The 22,648-nt window shown below is 34.9% G+C and overlaps 2 protein-coding genes across 2 annotated transcripts in view; both read right to left on the bottom strand.

Moving 5' to 3' along the window:
• The window catches only part of LOC106142882 (proton-coupled amino acid transporter-like protein CG1139), a 31,720-nt gene extending 12,828 nt beyond the window's left edge, over nucleotides 1–18,892 (bottom strand). The window contains exons 1-3 of the mRNA XM_060944842.1: nucleotides 18,754–18,892; nucleotides 11,511–11,646; nucleotides 161–244 (exon numbers count right to left, since the gene is read on the bottom strand). Of these exons, the coding sequence (XP_060800825.1) occupies nucleotides 161–244; nucleotides 11,511–11,569 (143 nt within the window). The 5' untranslated portion in view covers nucleotides 11,570–11,646; nucleotides 18,754–18,892. The remainder of the gene's footprint in view (nucleotides 1–160; nucleotides 245–11,510; nucleotides 11,647–18,753) is intronic.
• On the bottom strand, nucleotides 6,063–9,816 carry LOC132901733 (zinc finger MYM-type protein 1-like). Its single transcript, XM_060944789.1, has 2 exons — nucleotides 9,236–9,816; nucleotides 6,063–8,499 (listed from the first exon to the last, which is right to left on the bottom strand). The coding sequence occupies exons 1-2, from the start codon at nucleotides 9,375–9,377 to the stop codon at nucleotides 6,143–6,145; spliced, it is 2,499 nt and encodes an 832-aa protein (XP_060800772.1). The 5' UTR covers nucleotides 9,378–9,816; the 3' UTR covers nucleotides 6,063–6,142.
• Nucleotides 18,893–22,648: the final 3,756 nt, after the last annotated feature.

Genomic DNA, 22,648 nt, shown 5'->3' with positions numbered 1-22,648 from the left:
ACTGTTGGCTCTATCTACCCCGTAAGGAATATAGACGTGATCATATACATTATTTAAGCATTCCCGCGCTGAAGAGATGGAGTGGTGCTATTCTTTTTTGTATTGGTGCCGGGAACCACACGGCGCCATATTTTCCGTTAAATAAAATGGAAGTACTCACGATGTGTTAGATTCTAACGGTCTGTGGTCGGCTGGCACGTATGGGTCCAGATCCTCTCTTGAGCCATTGTACGCTAACTCCACTCTGAAACAATACATTTTAGATGGTTATAGCGTATTTCTTTGATATTTTTATTAGAAAATAGAGAGCTTCTAACTTCACTTCTGCTTATTTTCTTTCATAACACAATAAAAAAGCTTTAAAGATTTTAAAAACTCATTACATTATTAGTGGTTTAACGATTAATAACGTATTCAGAAATAATGCTAAGACAAATTATTAAGTACATAAGCAACATGTTTCATCAAGTGCCGTGTGGTTCCCGGCGCCAATAGAAAAAAGAATAGGAGCACTCTATCTGTTTTACTGTCACTATTTAAATCTCAATTCCATCATTAAGCCATACTGCTGAATGTGGTTTTCAGACTTCTTAAGATTATTGATTTTTTCACCCCGCAAGGGACAAAGACGTAACTATATATGTATAGTGTATACATATGTTTTCAGCAACATGTTTCTTCAAAAAGAGACAATTACTAATCAGTGCCCTAAAAAATAATACTTTATCCAAATACATTAGTCAAATACAAATAAAAAACAAAAAAAAAAATATCATATTTAATTACTTTATTGGTTACCTGCCCCGGTAGCATCGCCGCGCGATGCCGTCTTTATCGCGCGAAAAACTATCGCTGTTTCGTTTTTTATTATGATGTTAAACGGGACAGCGATAGTATTTCGCGCGATAAGAAAAGATCTTATACGCAGAAAAGGTAAATCACGTGTATTAAGACACGACATTAATTTCATGAATTCCGTTTAATGTGATTTTCCGTGGAAAACCGAATTATCATTACCGGCTTTGTTTCTGCGAAATCCTGAAAGCCGTCTGAATTTCGAAAATGCTTCTGGCATTATTAGACTGGTTTTTCGTGGAATATGCAAATATATGGTTTGTTTACTATGTATGCTTTTATGTATGTATGAGTCTTTAACAGACGCCAGTCTTCACCAATACTTTCAGTATTTTCCACATTTTTTGTAATTTTTCTGTGCCTATAGAGATGAAATAAATACTTTTTTACTTCTACTTTACTTTATGCTAGAGAACGTCCGCGACTCCGCACGCGTAAAACTAAATATGAACACGATTCCCGTTCCCGTGGAAATATCAGGAAAACTTAATGCACCTCTAGACCACATATAAAACCTACATGCTAAATATCAAGACCTTAGACCCAGCGTTTTGGGCTGTGGGTTGATATGACAGTCAGACATTCACTTTCTTCTTTCATATATTTAGAAGATGTATTCAGTCAGCTATCTTTGTCAAATTTGTGCTTTGGGCATTTTGGAAAAATCTTGACCAGCAAAAACCTAAGAACGTTAATTAATTTTGCGGTTTAGCGTAGCACTTTTGTTTTTTCGCGGGAAAAACTATCGCTGTGCTGTTTCACGACACGACGATAGTTTTTCGCGAGGCTGGCTTAGATTAAATACAATAAATAATCAAAACATATTCTTTATCGGCGTATTTCCGCGTAAATTAGCGTATATTTTTTATAAGCAAGTATTCATTGGTAGAATACAAAGGACTGTCACCTACACAAGTCCAAACAATCTAAGGAACATATTTTGCAGGTGACTGTACCTCAAATGCTCTTTAGATTAGAAATCCATCGTAATCAATATACATCCTTAACTAATAAGCTTATATAAAGAGAATTATGAATGAAAATGAAGCGAAGAAAAATGAAAGAAGTATGCAGGAACCGTGGTAAGTAGAAAGTTATAGTCTCTGCCTACTCCTCTGGGAAAGAAGCGTGGTTTTGTGTTTACATGTTAAATTAATAAAAATACATACATTACCAACATGATTCCCCGGGAATCGAATGGGCAGCCTTCGAGCTCGTGACGACGAATGCCTGATTCCCCCTCATTAATCAAGAAGGTTTCTCCAGCAAATTAACCCCAATTTATAACTCAATGATGAAATGTCTATTTTTCATTGCATCATGTCACATTACCTATAGATTTGCATTGTAACGAGTATATAATATATACTATATTATGTCAATGTTCAACACTTGAGCAGTAACCTTCGTTTGTGAGATGTTATTAAATCATAATTGTTTATATTCAGAGCAAGGATTTTTTAGTTCAGTGACTTGGTAATAGTTATTAATGAATAATAATGATGATGAAAATTCGTCATTTGTCATCTTGCGTATACGTCGTAAGGGGTGACTAAAGAATAAAATAATTTAATAAGACAAGTCTTGTACTCTTTGAGTAAGATCAATATTTCCAGGGCACATTCTGATAGGATTACAAAAAAAAAATTGAACCATTTCATGAACTGACTGTCTTGAAGAGACTGATAAGCCATATTCATTTGTTTGGCTTAATAATAGAGTTGAGATTTATATAGGGACAGGTTGTAAGCCCATCGCCTATCCCTTAGTCGTCTTTCACGAAATCCATGGCAACGATATGGTTCTAAGTATTCTAAATTACACGACACGTGATATTAAAAAAAAACATTAGTTCAATAGATGGGTGATGAGGTTACAAACAATGTGCCGTGTGGTTACCGGCACCATTAGAAAAGAAAGAATAGGACCACTCCATCTCTCTCCCATGGATGTCGTAAAAGGCGACTAAGGGCTTGGCTTATAAACTTGGCATTCATCTTTTAGGCGACAGACTAGCAACCTGTCACTATTTGAATCTCAATTCTATCATTAAGCCAAACAGCTAAACGTGGCCTATCAGTTTTTTAAGACTGTTGGCTCTGTCTATCCCGCAAGAGATATGGACGTGATTATATGTATCTATGTACGGTATAAACAAACAAACAACAAATAAATTTACTTTCGCGTTTGTAATAATTAGTTGAGATTTATTTGAATGTTCTCGCAATGTGCAACAAAAGCATTACGACACGATAAAATAACAAGCAGTTATTTACAACAACATTGCAGCAGATCTCCGTTAAATCCCCGAATTATAACCTCATTCCATTATAAAGTTAAATTGTTTTCGGGGAAAATTGTCGAATTATGTTTCATCCTGATCATCATTCCTGATTATTAAAACGATGGATTCAAATCTGCTTTATGGATTAAGCTACCGTGTATTAACTGAATTTAACTGTGAAATACATTCATAAATATGGTCACGTCTATATCCCTTGCGGGGTAGACAGAGCCAACAGTCTTGAAAAGACTGAATGGCCACGTTCAGCTGACAGGCTGCTAGCCCATGGCCTTAAAAAGAATCCCAAGTTTGTAAGCCTATCCCTTAGTCGCCTTTTACGACATCCATGGGAAAGAGATGGATTGGTCCTATTGTTTTTTGTATTGGTGCCGGGAACCACACGGCACTAAGAAATATGAACGTTAATATCCAGTTTGATAAGAAAATATATACAAAGCTAGTCATGAACGTTAGAATGAGACGACCTGAGTTAACGTTAAAGTAAGTTTAACCTATAAGTTCTCCTTAGCATAGTCTTAGCAAAAAGAGAATTCTTAAAGATTCTTATGGGCGAAATGTTAGCTGTTATCAAAATAGTCTATATAACGAAATTATTTTATTTGTTCTGAAAAATACAGCTCTAAATAAAAAAAATAACAGTCACTTAGCTAAATATCATTAAAACCATTTACATTATAAGTAGAAATTATTGCGGTTTTCAAAATCTTAATACAGTAGGTACTTCTATATTTTGTACTAGCTGTGCCCGCAACTCCGTTTGCGTGCGGTTCAAAATTACTTTTTCTTTTTGTTTAATAAAGCAGATATTTTTTAAATGAAAGTCACGTATGACCTAATGAGTTGTTGAGCTAAAACGTTTTATTGTCCATGATGTTTTATTCGACTGAAATGTGTGACGAGTCATGAATTTATAGCATAAAAACAATATGTATTTTTGTACATTTCGTCTCATAATATATTTTATGTAAACAGATACGTGTTTCATGAAATGTATTTTTTATTATACACCATATATATTATTGCTATATATATATATACATATATATATATATATGCATATTATTGCTAGCAACCTGTCACTATTTGACTCGAAATTCCACAACGTAGTCATGAATATATGTGAAAGAAAGTGGCCTTTCAGACTGTTCGATACTGATGGCTGATTATTTCGTTAGGGATTAAGTTATACTAGCTTTTGCGCGGGGCTTCGCTCCCGTGGGAAGTAAATTTCTCCAGAATGTCAATGTAGTTTATATGAACGTCAAAATTAATTTGAATTGGTTCAGCAGTTTAGCCGTGAAAGCGGAACAGATAGACAGACAGATATTAGTTGGGGATGTATTGTACAGTCCCGCACGAATACCTTGGAAATAAGTTCTTTGTTTGTTTGAACGCGCTAATATTTATTAAGTATTAATAATTAAATAATTTTTATTAAGAAACGGCTTCCCCTAGCTAAGGATAATGAGAGTCATTTACATAATGCGTCCTTGCTTTGAAAAATTACCAGATCATTTCATCTTTGCGATTTATATATATATATATATATATATTTATAGAGCTTTAATAACTTTAAGTATGCAGGGATCGTGGCAAGTGGAAAGAGGTAGTCTCTGCCTACCCCTCCGGGAAAGAGGCGTGAGTTTATGTATGTATGTATGTATGTTAATAACTTCATCCAAAACTACTCTATGTTGAAATAGTGTGTGTGAGAGAGTCAATTAACCGCAACGTATGTCAGCATCTAATTACTAAGCTCAATACTAAGTCTTCTAAAGAGCTTATTTGAAGCGCGGCAAAGCTCCCTTTGCAAGAAAGCTAACAAGCTCGGTTTGAAATCAAGTTGAAAATTGAACTGCAGTCATAGAATATAAGTTAATTCTCAGACTTCAGTGAAGTTGCATAAAAATACGCCTGATGGCTTTTTTTTCTATCAATCAACTTGGAGCGAAAAAACATTATTTTTTAAACAAAAATGAAAGTGTTCGGAAGGTATTTTGTAATATCGAAATATATCAGTACATTTACTATATTTTGGGAAATCCTTTTTTAGTGCACTCTTATTTACTGAAAATAATCAGAAGTTTTTTTTTTTTAATTCTCAAGTAATACCTCTATTTTTTTAAATAACAAAATCGTAGGGAAAGTGGTTCAAGTGTTAAAAAAATAATTGTGAATATAAACACTTACATTACGAACTCGTAAAATGGTGTTATATTCACAGACATATTCTTTGAGTTCAAAGACACAAAATAAACAAACTTAATTCTTAAAACGAGTTATTTTATTACTAGATTAAGTAACACTCGCTTTTATTTCATCTGTTTCAATATACCTAATCCTTTAAGGTCTCGAGACAGGGTATTTGAATAAACAAAAGAACAACCTTAAAGGAAATTTTTCTTGTGAAGATGGATGAGTGTGTTGGCCGACCCTAAGACAATTTGCCCAAGTATTTCTGGAGATTAACATTATTTATCCAATCTCTGCCTGTCTTATTGTATTCCCTGTTGTCACCCCAGCTGTCGTCTTACAAAACTTTGAAAGTTAGAAACAAGTTTTTTTATAAGAATTTCGTTAGTTATATATTGAAAGAAAAATAAATGAAAAAAAGAATGTTAGGAGAAATGAAAATATGTTTTTTTATTAAAAAAAAATAAAACAAAGATTAATAGATAGAAAAAGGATGGGCTAGGAATTTTTTTAAGAAGAAAAATAAATAAAATTTACTTTGTTTAAAAAAATAATAATTTGTCTTGATTCGACTTTAATGAAGCGGTTTTTAATTTAGGCCTACCCTTGGCAGTGGCGTAGCGTGCATTGGCGGGACCCCGTATAAAAAATTGTTTGGGGGCCCTTGTATTGTTTGGGGGTAAAGATTTTTCACAAAAGAAAAAAAATATTGTGAAAAGAAATATTTATTTATCATAACATAATTTAACCTTAATTTAAAAATTTAATTTTACAAATAAAAATCAAATTTTAAATATTCATTCGCCTTGCCTTTTTTTCGGCAAACTGATTTATTAAATCATTTATGGCTGATGATGATTTTAGTTTTTCTAAAGTTTCTACCTCTATGGACAATAGTGAGAGGTCTGACAGCCGTTCTTGTCCCATCGAAGTTCTTAAGTAATTTTTTATCAGTTTTAATTTTGAAAAACTTCTTTCGGCAGTTGCGGTTGTAACTGGAAGGGTCAAGAATAAAAAGCATGCTGTGATTACCTCGGGAAAACTAGATGCAAGACTATTGAATTTTAGTAGCAATAATTCAATGAGTTCTTTAATGGAATAAATTTTTTGAATTTCAGATTTTAAGCATGTTTTTAGAGCCTTTAATTGGTCACAAAGATTAACTGAGATGTCTTTACTGTATTTAACCGACAGTTTTTCGGAAGCGATTAATATTTCTTCGTTTGAAGAAGATAGGAGTTTCTCCGGTTGTAATATTTCGAACATACTACTCAGGTCGCAAAGGCTCTGAAATCTTTCTTTAGTTTGAGAAATTAATATATCTAAACAGCAATAGTATACATTGACTTTGAAATAGGATTCCGGGTCGGAAATTCTCTCATCTTGTGATAACTCATCAAAAAAACGCTTCGTTATCTTTCGCCTACTGTTTTTAAAAACAGTTGTTACCCCCCACTCTTTTGCTAAATCTTTGGACTCATTTAGCAAACTATTAAATGAAATCTGATTTCTTAATTGGCACAGTCTATTTAAAAGATTACTTAATAAAATACTAGATTTCTGTAAGTCATTATTTTCATGCTGTAGAGCTTTAGAAATAGGATTAATAATTTCAAATAGTGAAGAAAAAAATGTAACGAGCACTAAGAAATTATAACTCTCTAAAATATTAATTATGTTTTTACATTCTTCACGTTCATCTTTTTTATTTGAAATTAAATTTAGTTGGTACAAAGTTTTCATGATAAGTAAAAAATTTTTCTTTACCGATAATAAAGCATCGTTCCTAGAAGACCATCTGGTTGGACATACCTTTTTAAGGGTAATCAAATATTTTTCAGATGGATCGTCACTTAGCATAGCCCAGCGTTTTATACTATTGCCAAAAAAAGTATATATTTTTTCTAAATTATCGAAAAAAGTCGATACTTCACGAACGTGTCTCGCAGCATCGTTTAAAACTAAGTTTAAAGCGTGCGCAGCACAATGAACATAATCGGCATTTGGAGCATGCTCTTTTATTAGGGTTTGTAATCCTCCATAAACACCCGACATAACATTTGCTCCATCGTAACCCTGTCCTCTACATTTAGTCAAATCAATTCCATATTCTTTAGTCAAATTTAAAATGTCAGTTTTCAGACCTGCAGCACTGCAATCGGTTACTGCTATAAATCCTAAAAAGGACTCACAGATTTTTATTTCTTTAGGCACATTATCATCATTTTCTGTAACCGAGATATATCGAAAAACTACAGAAAGTTGGTCAATTTTTGACAAGTCTTGTGTTGTATCCAGAATTATTGTCAGAAATGGAGCTTTTTTAATTTCTGAGATAATATTGTTCCTAACGGTGGTACCAAGCAAACTAATAATTTCGTTTTGAATCGTAGGGCTTAAATAATTTATTTCGCCTTTCGGTTTTAGAAGAAGTTCTTTTAAAGTTGCATCATAGTTAGATAGCAAACGTAAAATTGCCATAAAATTTCCAGAATCAGAATCATGCCCTCTCAAAGATAGATTACAAGATGCTAAAGTAATTATAACATTAATAATACGATTCAGTACATCTCTCCAGAATGTAATTTTACTATTGATTTCACTTTGCAATAGAGTATCGATGGTATTTCTTTGCAACCAATTATTATAAGAGAGTGAGGCATTCATATGCTGCTGTGACTTTTCATGGTCAAGTATAGTTTGCGTAAAATTGCTTCTAACCGAAACACCGTTAACCCAAGCAGAGGAGTACGATTTGTTTTGACGATCTGCTAATAACCAACAGAAGTGACAGTACGGTTTGTTTAAAACGTTAGAATAACATAACCATGGTCTTACAAGTTTTATGCCTGCCTGATTGAAATATGAATAATAATAGGTCGAAAAAGGTCGGTTACTTTCTGGATCTTTTGGAAATGGTCCTTGTGGTTTAAATGGACCCAATTTAAAAATTATTTTTCGTTCGCATTCAGATAAATTGTCACCGAAATTTCCTCTATCTGATGAAATTATATTACAATCCTCAAATATATCAGAATCGTTGACTTGGTGTTCTTCAATTTCTGGATGGACATCCGATGAAGTATGTGCTTGACTTTCTTCTATTTCCGAATGGATATTTGACGCAGAACGTGCTTCAGAAGAATCTAAATATAAACGAGTATTCGTTAAAAAATAAATACGAATGCTTTGGTACTAAACTAAAAAGAGTTATATATAAATAAATAACTTTACTAAGGGTTACAGTTAGTGTTTACGCGGATTGTGTTCGTATTAGTAGATACAAAATCACCTGCAGCCCGTCCGTGCGTTACATTACACCTGCGTGCTATTTGAACGCAGCGCGTAGTGTAGTGGCCATACAAAACGAGAACAACCCGAAAGCGAGTCTGCACATCTTCTCAACACGCAATTTACGATACGATACAGACTGATAGACAAACAACAAAACAAATTGATCCTATAGATAAGTTAGTTTCGGTTTTTTTTTGTTTCGAGGCACCCTAGAAACAAAATTTACCCTTCGCTACAGGTAAATAATAAACCAACCACGCGTATCTAACCACGCAGATCCACATTAGCGTCGTGTAAAATAGTACTTGTGTAAATTAGTAATTACTTCGGTTTTTCGAACAACTAATTTTACAATTTGACATTTATTTTTAAACCTTATCCGTTTTAAGATTTTTGCCAAACCAATTTCATGTAAAAGTTTAATTAGTAAGGAGTCTCCAATATCTTTTTTAGATTTTTGGACCAGTAGTTGTGAAAAACGAGGGGGGGGAGACCACTTTTTGTGACGGACAGATTGACAGACCGAAATTAAAAGATTTCCTTGTTAATCACTACGGACCCCGAATAAATGGGTTGGGTAGTACTTACCTTTCCAATCTAAATCACTCACAGTATCTTGTCTCTGAAAAAATGAAGAAATTTTGGGCACTTTTTTTATAACCTCTTCCCTTTTCCGTTTACTTTTTCTTTTCTCAGCACCGCTGGGATAATCTCTTTTCCTTTCACTCATTTCTTTTACAAATCGCTACTAATATTGTTAAACCAGAAGAACAATATTGTTTGTACTGAATTACAATGTAGGTAATGCACAATTACATAAAACGCGTAAATAAACACTGCACTGCACTCCGTGGTTTAACATCAAATGTAGAGTATGGACGTACACGTACATCGTGATATCGATTTTATTATTGAGGGATTCCCCGCTGAGTTGCAGATGTAAGTAAGTAAAACGGGGAAGTCCCGCAGCCCGCCATAACGATGTAGAGTGTTGCCAACTTTTGAACGCACGCTTAAGGCGGGATAAAAAGTAATTGCTTTATAGAATTTTGTCATTTGTAAAATTAAATAAATTAGGAAGTTTTTATTTCTTTTTCCTTACACACTTTGGGGCCCCCGTGGCTCGGGGGCCCCGTATAATTGATACGGCAGATACGGCGGTAGCTACGCCCCTGACCCTTGGCCACCTGTTCCTTTAACACAAAAAAAAGACGATCAAATTTGATATCGCTAATTTGACAAATTCGTCACTAGACATTTTTTACAGCCTTATTTTGTTTGCTTAGGAAATGCAATTACCTACACTTTTTTGGGTACGCAAATAAATCAAAGAGCAACTCCGACCGTTTCAATAAAATGTATCAATCAGGTCAGACGCCGATGGGGCATTAATGGCGAAAATTAATGACAATATATATTGACCACAGTAAAAATAGACCAAATATTGGAAAATATTTTTTTTTTTTTTTTTTTGTCTGTGCCGTGTGGTTCCCGGCACTATAACAAAAAAGAATAGGACCACTCCATCTCTTTCCCATGGATGTCGTAAAAGGCGACTAAGGGATAGGCTTATAAACTTAGGATTCCTCTTTTAGGCGATGGGCTAGCAACCTGTCACTATTTGAATCTCGGTTCTATCATTAAGCCAAATAGCTGAACGTGGCTATTCAGTCTTTTCAAGACTGTTGGCTCTGTCTACCCCGCAAGGGATATAGACGTGATCATATGTATGTATGTATGTATTTTTTTGTCTTAAGCATCATACCTCGTAAAATTAATTTTGATTTTGTACATATTATTTTTTACCGACAGCCTACTAACTAAAACCCTTCCGTGCGCCCTGAAAGAAGCCGACTAAAAATACTTGTTTATTTTTATAGAAAATCATACATACGTACGTATAACCACATCTATATTCCTTGCGGGGTAGACAGAGCCAACAGTCTTAAAAATACTAATAGGCCACGTTCAGCTGTTTGGCTTAATGAAAGAATTGAGATTCAAATAGGGACAGGTTGCTAGTTTATCGCCTAAAAGATGAATCCTAAAATTATAAGCCTATCCCTTAGTCACCTTTTACATACATGGGCACGAGATAGAGTGGTCCTATTCTTTTTTTATAAATGCCGGGAACCACACGGCACTACGAATCAAAGAAGGTACAAAGGTAGAGAACAGATTTGACATAATTATCTATTGCACTATATTGTCTGGTCCTATTCTTTCTTATAAATGTCGGGAACCACACGGCACTACGAATCAAAGGTACAAAGGTACAGATTTGAAATAATTATCTATTGCACTATATTATCTGTATATTACCTCCAATTTATTTCTACCCATTGTAAATAGATATTTTCGCCGGCTTTTCCGCTAACAAGGGGAAAGCTTCAGTATTGGATTTGTGTGGTGTCGGAAAATTGTATCAAATTAATAACAGGCTGGGTCGAAAGGAATCCAATTGTAAGGCTTTTGGGCTAAGTAACACAGGCATGTTGTCTTATCTTTTTTTTATATCACTGTGTTTATTTTACTGTTAGTTTAAACTTTCGCGTATACTAATATTATAAGGCTGAAGAGTTTGTTTGTTTGAACGCGCTCACCTCAGGAACTACGGGTTCGAATTAAAAAATTTGTGTTGAATAGAACATTTATCGAGGAATGCTTTAGGCTATATAACATCAAGCTTCAACTATTAGGTGCGAAGAAATAATGGGAAATGTAAAAAAAAAAAACGGGGAAAATTATTCATCCTTGAGGGCTTCAATGATGCCTAAAATAACTATTTCACGCGGACGAAATCGCGGGAACAACTTGTCGAACTTCTCTTACAAGACATAAAGTTTAAATTAAACTGCTTTACTTGGAGCTGTAAGTGTCCACGTCCCGGATGGGCGGCGCGGTGGGTTTGGCCTTCTCCATCTTAGTGGTGTAAGTGATATGGTGCAGCAATCACCGGTCTCCTGTGAGCATTGCCACGGGTCGCAGCAGGTTTTAATCTGAAAAAGGAAAAATAAATAATAAATAAATATATAAGGGACAAATTACACATATTGAGTTGCCGTGTGGTTCCCGGCACCAACATAAAAAAAAAGAATAGGACCACTCCATCTCGTTCCCATGGATGTCATAAAAGGTGACTAAGGGATAGGCTTATAAATTTGGGATTCTTCTTTTAGGCGATGGGCTAGCAACCTGTCGCAAGCAAGCTAGCAACCTATACATATTATGTGAGAGGTTGTAAGCCAATTGGTTAAAAGAAAAATAATGAGTTGTGTAATGAAAATTAACTCATTTTAGATTTTCCGTGTATTAGTACATAATAACTTTACTATAAAATAATTGAAATTCTAATAGAGACAGGTTGCTAGCCCAACGTCTAAACGAAGAATCTTAAGTTTATTCCTTAGTCGCCTTTTAAGACATCCATGGGAAAGAGATGGGGTAGTCCTATTCTTTTTTATATTGGTGCCTAAAACATAGCTGAATGTAGCACAATCTTTATATGTTAACATATCGGTCAGAGCTATTTAGTTACAGACATACATTAAATCACGCTTTTTTCCCGGAAGGGTAGGCAGAGACTACAATCTTTCCACTTGCCACGATCTCCGCATACTTCCTTCACTTCATCCACATTCACAACTCTCTTCATGCAAGCTCGGCGGTTTCGGGTACTCTTGACCTGACCCTTTGCCAGATCGTCCTTAATATGGTCAAGACACGTTCGTCTAAGCCTTCCCGTTGCTATTAGGATAGCATAACTATATTATTATGCAGCCTAGTGCATGAATTGCATAATGTCGACGTCAACACATCAAAACTATTAGCAAATACTCAGCTTTCTCGCGACGCTCTCACTATTGTCCTAAGGCCGTACAATGAAATTATTTGAATACTTTCGCACGCGGTATTAAAATAAATGACATCAGTCACAACAAAAGGTTGTGTATTTGATTGTGTCGTAATATAGTTAGACTTTTGATAATGTGACCACTCTATCATAATAGATGAACGTGGCCTATTTGTCTTTTCAAGAATGTTGCCTCTGTCTACCCCGCAAATAATGTAAACGTTGTTATTATGTGTAGGCGTTTTTATGTGTAGACAGAGCCAACAGTCTTGAAAAGACTGATCGGCCACGTTCAGCTATTTGGCTTAATGATAGAATTGAGATTCAAATAGTGACAGGTTGCTAGCCCATCGCCTAAAATATAATCCCAAGTTTGTAAACCTAGTCCTTAGTCACCTTTTACGACATCCATTGGAAAGAGTGGTTCTATTCTTTTTTGTATTTCTGCCGGGAACCACACGGCACTGTGCAATATCGATGCAGCAATCATATCATTTAACCTTCCAGTGACATTTGGCTTTTATAACTCTTTAAGGAATGAAGTGTTACGTATGTATTAAAAGGGTCTCTGAGGCCCGTCGACAATTCCACTAAGAAATTGCCTCTTACACCTGCGTCGGAGTCATGGGCGACCCGGGGCCTTCCCCCGGGACAATTCAATTGGGGCTGAAGACGACTAGTTTTGCTGGTTTTTAAGGGTTCTCTATCTATTAGCATAAAATTTTGTGTCATAATTTTACATGGCATACCTTTGTTTAGCCTAGTAATTGTTACGCATAATATTATTTGGCATAACTTTTTAGGCATATTTCTTAAGCATACCTAGATACTATTAGCATAACCTAACCTAACCTACCTAAGAAATACTCGCCTTATAGCGCATTACACTTCACCTGCTCTGCGCAAAAAATAAATTATTCTAAACTATATTTATGCCTATTGAAATAGTATGCCAAAAACAATTATGCCAAAAAACTATTATGACAAAAAAATTTATGCGTAACTCAGTATGCCAAACTAAAATAGGACAAAAAAAAATTAGTCGAATGAAAGGGATCCCGTTTTTAAGTTAGCCTGCATATTCAGGCATATAGTTGTGTAACCATGGATCCAATACGGGTTAGGTTTACCTGCAAAGGTTGCGGAAGTCAGATGGGAGTCGCTTCGTTTAAAAACCTGACTCACCCAATATAGGATCCATGGTCGAAGAGGTACTTCGGGCTCTTCTTCAGAGAGGTGAGGATGCAACCTGGACTAAAGCCATGCGGAAGAATCACATTATACAACCTAGTTATTAATAAGGGAAATTATGAGACCTGATCTTGGTAAAGGGTCAGGTCAAGAGTACCCGAAACCGTCGAGTTTGCATGAAGAGAGTTGTGAATGTGGATGAAGCGAAGGGAGGATGCAGAGATCGTGGCAAGTGGAAAGAGGTAGTCTCTGCCTACCCCTCCGGGAAAGAGGTGTGATTTTATGTATGTATGTATGAGGCCTTGATAAGGAATACTTGGCTTTCAGCCAAGCTCAAATGCGGCGATTTAAGTGCTAATAGCAATTTAATGTCTTCTAGGTCTAGTGCTTGGGTAAATAGCCTAGATTTCAATAGCCTTAGTAATAACTTAGCCTTAATTTGTTGAAATTGATGTTGGAGATGTTAAGTAGGGTGAAAATGACGCAAATTGGAGTCAGCACATTTAAATTTACTTAATATTATTATAAGTATAGATGACACAGTCATCAACGTTCATTTATCATTACTTCTGCCCTCTTATTACCTAAATATTTTCTTATAACCGTATTAATTCTCGATTACTGTGATACAAGCTCCTGTGTATAGAATAGAATAGATTTATTTTCAAAATTGGATACAAGGTATCACTTATTGACGTCACATAACTTAAATCTAATTATAACTATTACCGCTTCCAAAGCGCATGTGTAGAAGAAGCGGCGGAACAAACTGCACTGCAGCATTTTCATCGGACGTCAATATAATTATTTGTACATAAATAAATAAATAAAATTCATATCTCGTATTTACGTGATCGTTCGCGCTGGGTCGGTCTATGATCACATTCGTGGATTGAGTAAGTCAGGTTTTTACACGAACGACTCCCGCCAGACCTCCGAAACTTTTGTATTGGAACCAAACGGTTTTAAGGTTACAGTTCCATTAGAAAGGTTCGGGTTCATTGTTATACTATCAGTTTCTTGTATGTCTGTTCAAGTTTTCCCATGATGTTTCCTCAAACATTGATTTGAAATACTTTTAACTCATAAAGGAGTCAATGGTAGGATTTGGGCCTGAGTATCATAGTAATATTATATTGTCAACCATTTCGATGCTTTTGAGATGAGGTAATCTTATATATAAAATTCTCGTACAACAATGTTCGTTCCCGTACTCCTCCGAAACGGCTTGACCGATTCCCATGAAATTTTGTGAGCATATTGAGTAGGTCTCAGAATCGGCCAACATCTATTTTTCATACCCCTTAGTGATGAGTCGGTTGTCTAAACTTAACTTTTTTTTTAATAGAAATTACTTTAAAAATTATTTATATGGCAAAACAACGTTTGCCGGGACAGCTAGTGTATGTATAATATATTTATAATAATATATATAATAAACAGATTTGGATAACTATAAGACCGGCTGCTTTCCTAATACTAACACTGGGAATTTTAGCCGTGTAATTGTTAGTGTTTTTAAGTTGCTTCCAAATTAGGATTTTCACAATAAAATGGAGTGGTTCTATTTCAATCTACAGGAAAGCTAAAAGCCTGTTCTAATAATGTCCAATGTAAGTTAAAAACAAAGGGAAAATTTGGTCTTCACGGATCTACCTGCCCTAGGTTATTTTGAGATAAAAATATACCTCAGATCTTGAAGTAATTGTGTAAATTTATTTACAAAATTTGTATTTCTGTTTATATGTATAACTGTTTTGTTCGTTTTTATAAGTATTGGAATTCAGGGATATTATCTCTTAGGGCTCACGTGTCATACAGAATTATCTTAATTCTAGTCGTTACGACAATACAAAAGCATTTGTAAGTGATAGTTTTTTCTACTTATAAAAAGATAGATACATACATACATATAATCACGTTGACAGAGCCAACAGTCTCGAAATAACTGATAGGCCACGTTCAGCTGTTTGGCTTAGTTTATTACGAGATGTTTTCAAAAAAATTTAAGCAAAAATATCATTATCCTTATCATGAATCGATAAGCTGCCCGGTGTCGTGTGCCGCAAAAAGGGCACAGGTTCGAAACCCTGGTCATGTTACAATGACTATTTTCGTAGTTATGTAAATTAGTTTAATAAGTAACCGTTGCTCTTACGGTGAGGGAAAGCATTGTGATGAAACCTGCACATTCAGGCAACTCGATGTGTAACCATGTGGTCCAATACGGGTTAGGTTTATTTGAAAAGGTTACGGAGGTCAGACGGGAATCGCTTCGTGTTAAAACCTGACTCACCCAATACGGGATCCATGGTCAAAGGTATACCTCGGGCTCCTCTCCATAGTGGTGAGGATGCTAAAGCCAGGAGAAAGAAGACCATTATACATACATACATATGGTCACGTCTATATCCCTAGCGGGGTAGACAGAGCCACCAGTCTTGAAAAGACTGATAGGCCACGCTTAGCTGTTTGGCTTTGTGCTAGAATTGAGATTCAAATAGTGACAGGTTGCTAGCCCATCGCCTAAAAGAGGAATCCCAAGTTTATACGCCTATACCATAGTCGCCTTTTACGATATCCGTGGGAAAGAGATGGAGTGGTCCTATTCTTTTTTGTAATGGTGCCGGGAACCACACGGCACATCATCCTTTGTGAATCTCCTTTGAAAACCCAAAAACTGTCCTTACATACAGCTCTTTAGAGCTGGCTCAATCTGTGTTCATTGTCTTACTTATTTTTACTGTTCACAAAGGATGTGTCGCGCCGGTGAACCTATACATGTAAAGGTACGTATAAAAACATTGTTACTTATTGATCTGCTTGAAATATTGATAAAAAGACCCTCCATACATCGGTCAGTTACTGTTTCATTTTATGTATGGATGGATACCTAATAGCATTAAATAATTTGGCAAACCCCCCCTCAGATCTTTTTATCCTCCCAACAGAAGCACCGTGCCGACATAATTGCGTACTTTCGCGGGCGAATACGAAGAAGTAAAAGTAAAAAGAATAATATAAGTAAAAAAGGAAAAAGATAAAAATGGAAACAAAAATAAACATGTAGTATGGTGCTCCCGAAAGGGTATCCCCTCAGTATAATGCTGGCTGTAAACAATATGCTACACAGCCAGTGCTGATCTTCCAGAGGTACCCGGGTAGGAAGAAGTAGGACTAGTGGCCGGTTCACTAGATATACTTCCGCGTCGCCTGGTCGATCCGTTATTTAGTCAGGCTCTTATGTAGTTTGTCGTTTGAACTATTGCTTCAAACCTCCTTGGGTGGCGTCAAAGCCGAGGTTCTTCCCACTTTGGAGACCCTTTGAGCAGCCTCTGCGTTGGCAGGAGGCCCTTCAGGCCAACTAAAAAGCCTAGTAACATTGCAAAGCTCTTCAGGCAACAACAAGGATAAGTCCTTAAAAAAATTGGCAAAGTAAATTCGGTTATCTGATTCTAACTCGTCTCGTGATGATCAAAATAGTATTCTATCAAATGTTTAAGGCTCTTATCCATTTAGTTGTAAAGATACGTCGCATTCATGTTAATTATCAGATAAAAGAATTAACATCTCATAAAAGTGTGTATTATTTTCTATTCATCTTAACATGATATTACAATTTGTTAAGATAAAGTATGTCAATAGAAAGATTCCCTCACCCGGATCAAAAACTACGTATGGTCGTAAAGAAAATGCACTTTTTTTTTGTAAATTAGTTATTGCAAATACAAAGATGAAAATGAACTAAAGATGCGTCGGTAGTCGAAACGGTAAGGTGCTTAAAATGCGTGATCCGCAGGAAGGCACAGGTTTGAATCCTAGTACGAATTACTATTTTCGAAGATATGTACATTAGTTTGAATAATAACTAAAGATCGGAATAGGTAGATTGAATTGGGGTCAATGAACTGAAACGTATATGTTAATATGGACATGCCTCCGTCCGGGATTGCGGGATTTGTAAATTATTAAGTCTTTTTCCGAAATTTTCACAAGTGGGATTAAGAATATATTAGTGCTTAGTTAGCTGTTTTCCTCCGACTTCGTTCACGTAAATTGTAGTCCTATGTTACCCGCGGACAATGTAGTTTACTGTAAGTGTAAGTACTGAAATGGAATCCCGGAAAAGAGGCTTATCCATGTTATGCTTTCTATGGTAATTCATGATGCAAGTACATAAAATCAATCTACCTATTCCGATCTCTGATAATAACCGATGCTCTAACGGTGAGGGAAAACATCGCGAGGAAACCTGCACATTCAGGAAACTGGATGTGTAACCATGATCGATCCAATACAGGTTAGGTTTACCTGCAAAGGTTGCGGAGGTCAGATGGGAGTCGCTTCGTGTAAAAACCTGACTCACCCAATCCATTTCAATCCAATCCAAGAATTTCAAATTGCTACTAGTCGTTTCGCTTAGACATTAACTTTCTGTTTCTTCTTTTTAAATAATGATTAAAAGTTTAAGATCTTTCTTTAACCCAGAAAGCCACAAGAGTCTGTGGTATGCACAAAAAAAAAACTTTAATATGTTTACGAGTACAATAATGTCAAGGTTGTTACATAGTTACTTAAAATTATCATTAAGCACGCGATTTGATACTTAATTGACTAGTTTTCCTATTTTATTTAAGTCTACAGTAAGCCATCTAGGTCTGTTAGAGACTGTTGGCTATGTCTACCCCGCAAGGGATATTGTCGTGACTATATGTCTTTATGTATGTTTGTAACCACTTTATAAATACATGCATACATATAATCACGTCTATATCCTTTGCAGGGTAGGCAGAGCCGACAGTCTTGAAAAAAAAAGACTAAAATACCACGTTCAGCTGTATGGCTTAATGATGGAATTGAGATTTTAATAGTGACAGGTTGCTAGCCCATCGCCTAAACGAAGAACCCCACGTTTATTAGCCATTCCCTTAGTCGCCTTTTACGACATCCATGGTAAAGATATGAAGTGGTCCTATTTTAAAATGTCTCAGGAACCACACGGCACGTTATAAATCCTTAGTCTACATAGCTTAAGTCTAAAAAATGTGACACAAGTACTTACTTTAAAAGTAACAAACGCTGAATCGTATTGAAATAATTATGACAATTTTCACTACGTATCATTCATCACAAAAACCTTTACCATATCACTATGCTACCGACGCGTGCGCACTTCGCCGACTATATGCTTTGTGTTATCAGTTATCTGCTCATCAAATAGTTTTCCTTCGACACGTGACGAAGAATGAATGAGTTTTAAAATAAACTTGATATAATATGAATCTTTCTATTTTATGTCTTTATAAGACTATCCTTTAGTCGCCTTTTACGAAATCCAGGTGTAAGAGATGGAGTGGTCCTATTCTATTAAAGTGCCTTGTGGTTCCCGGCCCTTTTTTAGAATAGGCTTATATACGGACTGTTGGCTCTATCTACCTCGCAAGGGATATAGACGTGACTATGTTTGTTATTTTTTATCTTAAGACTGAATTTTATGCCGTGAGGCCCGTGAGGCTTTTACACATACATATATATAGTCACGTCTATATATCTATCTTGCGGGATAAATAAGATTTTACAAATACATAGTCATATATGTAAATACATAAATACATAGTAATATATATACATACATATATATAGTCACGGCTATATATCAACTTTGCGGGACAAAAAAGTCTTCTAAGTTCAGTCCGAACTTGTTAATTCCACTCTCAAACTCATCAATATTTTTATCTCATTTACTTGTAAACATGCGTTCATTCAATCTTGGAGTTAACAGTTTAATTCTTGAGTGTTGTGACGTCACACTCCTACGACCAATCCACTTATAAAAATACACTCAATTGTAACAGATTGTAATTGTTGTTGGACGATTAATCGATTTATTTGATTGTATCGTGACGCGCCCCGTAGGTATGTTTTGTTAACATTGAACTTGTATCGGACAAGTGGATTGGCATTGAAATATGAAGAAATACGGGAATTTCTTAAAAAGGTAAGTAACAAAAAAGAATATAGTTAATTTTTTTTTAATAAATACGGGCCAAATTACATAGACCGTGTTAGCCTCGAAGTAAGTTTGAGACTTATGTTACGATATTATGTTTCTTAATAAATATATATTACCTATATAGAATTTCTATTCTATAGCCAAATATAGTGTGGTTCCCGGCACCATTATTAAAAAGGATAGGACCCAATACTATACCTTTCCCATTGATGTCGTAAACGACGACTAACGGATAGACTTATAAACTTGGGATTCCTCTTATAGGCTAGCATCCTGTCACTATTTGAATTTCATTTCTATCATTAAACCAAACAGTTTAACGTGGCCTATCAGTCTTCCAAGACTGCTGGCTCTGTCTACCCCGCAAGCGATATAGACATGATTATATGAATGAATTATTTTATATATATATATATTCTCTAGTATTGTATAGTTATCTCATCACACCGGAGGAAGCTAAACTATAAATGACTTATTGTGTGTCTAATTCTGAATGCATACTATTTCAAAACCACAAGTTATGACAGTATAGGTTGCCATCAATTTAGTTCCAGTTCGAAGGCTATGATCCATCATAAAGGCAATTCAAGAAAATTGCTTGTTGCAGCCAGTCAGTCAGTTAGATAAATGCGAATAAGGCCAGAGATTTTAAGGTCGCTCATGATTTTTTTATTTTACCTGCTACAAAATGAATATTTTACCCGTCCTTTAGTTAACATACATATACACAAACATATAGTCACGTCTATATCCCTTGCGGGGTAGACAGAGCCAACAGTCTAGAAAAGATTGAAAGGCTTCGTTCAGCTGTGTGAGGGAATTGAGATTCAAACAACAATAAAACAACAAATCAACAATACTAGCAGCCCGCCACGGCTTCGTCCGTGAAACATATATATATAGCTTATAACACCCCAAGATAATCTAACAATAAAGGGTAATAGAATTTTCATTATCAGTTTAAGAAACTTTTGCAAATAACAATTCTTCGATTGATCTTATACTTATAATATATAGATATGTTCGTGAACTTTGAAATTATATGTTACGGGAAAAATGTATTTACTTAAAAACAAATGCAACTAAAACTCCACTCTTTCTGAACTAATTTAAAACTAACTTTTCGTTGAAACAATTATTTTATACATTAAATACAATCGGGACTTATATGTTAACAATTGCTCTTCAACTTGTCTCTCGATCGTCACTTATATATTTTTGTTCTGTCTGAAAAATTCACTTTTTTTTTATTTGTGGCCAGTTGCAAACATAAAAAGGTTGCTTATTTCCAAACAAGAGAAGAGACCTTTTGTTTGTAACGAAATATATTTGGCACAGACACAGACAAAACCTACAGGAGTAATATAGGCAACTTATTTCTAAAAAATCCCACGGTGGCGAAGCCGCGTGGAAAGCCTAGTTTTTTTTTTTAATATACATCATTGAATCCTGTTATTGTGGTCGAAGGATCACTCTATTATTTACCTTTTACATGGATTTTCAGAATTACACGTGCTGTAATTACGTTAACCACCACTCATGTGTAATTTCAAGGTATGTCATTGTTTTTTCAGAATTACATACATATTTGCGACGGACTATGAATCTTATGATTAATAGTTTTTTAAATCCAATTAAGAATAAGATGTTGTTATCTGCTGCAAATATATATAATATGTTTAGTATATAGGAATAAAATAGGTTTATAGTATGAATTAAATTTAAAGTAAAATAAGTATGTTTATTAAACATTATTTATTATCACACCCACAAAGGTTCTCTGCTTAACCCAATGGTAGACTGTTAGATAATGCTACTCGTATTGAGTCCACCTATTGTACTTTACAAATTGTTAAATTAACAATAAAGAATAAATGAATAAATAATTAAATAATAATGTTATAAACCAGTGTTTCCGTCTGTACATATCATACAAAACAAAATATGTTTTCTTTTTTCAAAATCGAAAACCTTGTCATTCAAAAATGTGATTAGGTTATTCCGATTAAATATTAGGTAATCCATCTATTCAAAAGAAGAATTGATAAAAAAAAAATAGCACGTTACATCACACTGGCCTTAAAATACTTTCCACGATTCATTTTACGAAGCGTATACGTAAGTCTGGGGTGTGACATAAGTATTATTTTTTTTTTTACATTTAAAGCCCCTAAAATGCTGCATAATAATTCACGAAGCTTTTGATGTCATTAACGGAACTGACGGGGGAAGAAACAGAATACAAGGTATTATGAGTCCAAATCTTGTGTTTTTCTTTGATAGATACAGCTTTGAGATTATATTCTTTTTTCATTTACGTAAAAATTTTATTTATTTCTTCTTTTTGCGGCTCTGTGAATCGTAGTTATAATTCGCCCGTTTTAACTCTGATGTTAATATTTTTTATCGTTGTCAAAGGCATTTTTTTTTTCAATTAGTCTGTGTAATGTTTATTTTTTTGACATCCCTCCTACTGGCGATTATTTCAGTTATGTTTGCATACACTACATAAAATACATACTACAGATGTTTTAAACGCCGACGAAATAAATGTACGTCACACGCGCGTTTAATATCTGTATTATATACATATAATAAAACAGTAAAAATATTTTGTCCGTACATTTAGTATTTTTGACTGAAATGGATAGAGAGACACTAAGAATGAATAATAGAAAGCAAAAATATATATTTTTTTATTTTTTGTCTGTCTGTCTGTATGTATGATCTCGCTTATCTCCGAAAGTACTGAACCGATTGAGTGTTCATTCCTTTAGTCGCATTTCCCAAATCCTTCGTTAAAAGATAAAGTAATTCTTTTCTTAAGTACTGTGAACCACGCGAAAAGTGTTTTTTGATCATTTTTTTTATTGCGAAAAGTGTTTTTTGATCATTTATATTCTTTATTACAACATGTTTATACTAAAGTTACTTTTAGTTACTT

This window comes from Amyelois transitella, chromosome 6 (genome assembly GCF_032362555.1).
Source record: "Amyelois transitella isolate CPQ chromosome 6, ilAmyTran1.1, whole genome shotgun sequence".
Taxonomy (NCBI): Eukaryota; Metazoa; Arthropoda; class Insecta; order Lepidoptera; family Pyralidae; genus Amyelois; species Amyelois transitella.
The sequence above is the reverse complement of the archived record's forward strand: the minus strand, read 5'-3'. Positions and strand labels throughout refer to the sequence as shown.

Coding starts and splice junctions, on each gene's coding strand:
- LOC132901733 (XM_060944789.1), bottom strand. CDS start 9,377: ATGAGTGAAAGGAAAAGAGATTATCCCAGCGGTGCTGAGAAAAGAAAA. Junction 8,500..9,235: donor GAGTGATTTAGATTGGAAAG/GTAAGTACTACC, acceptor GTTTATATTTAG/ATTCTTCTGAAGCACGTTCT.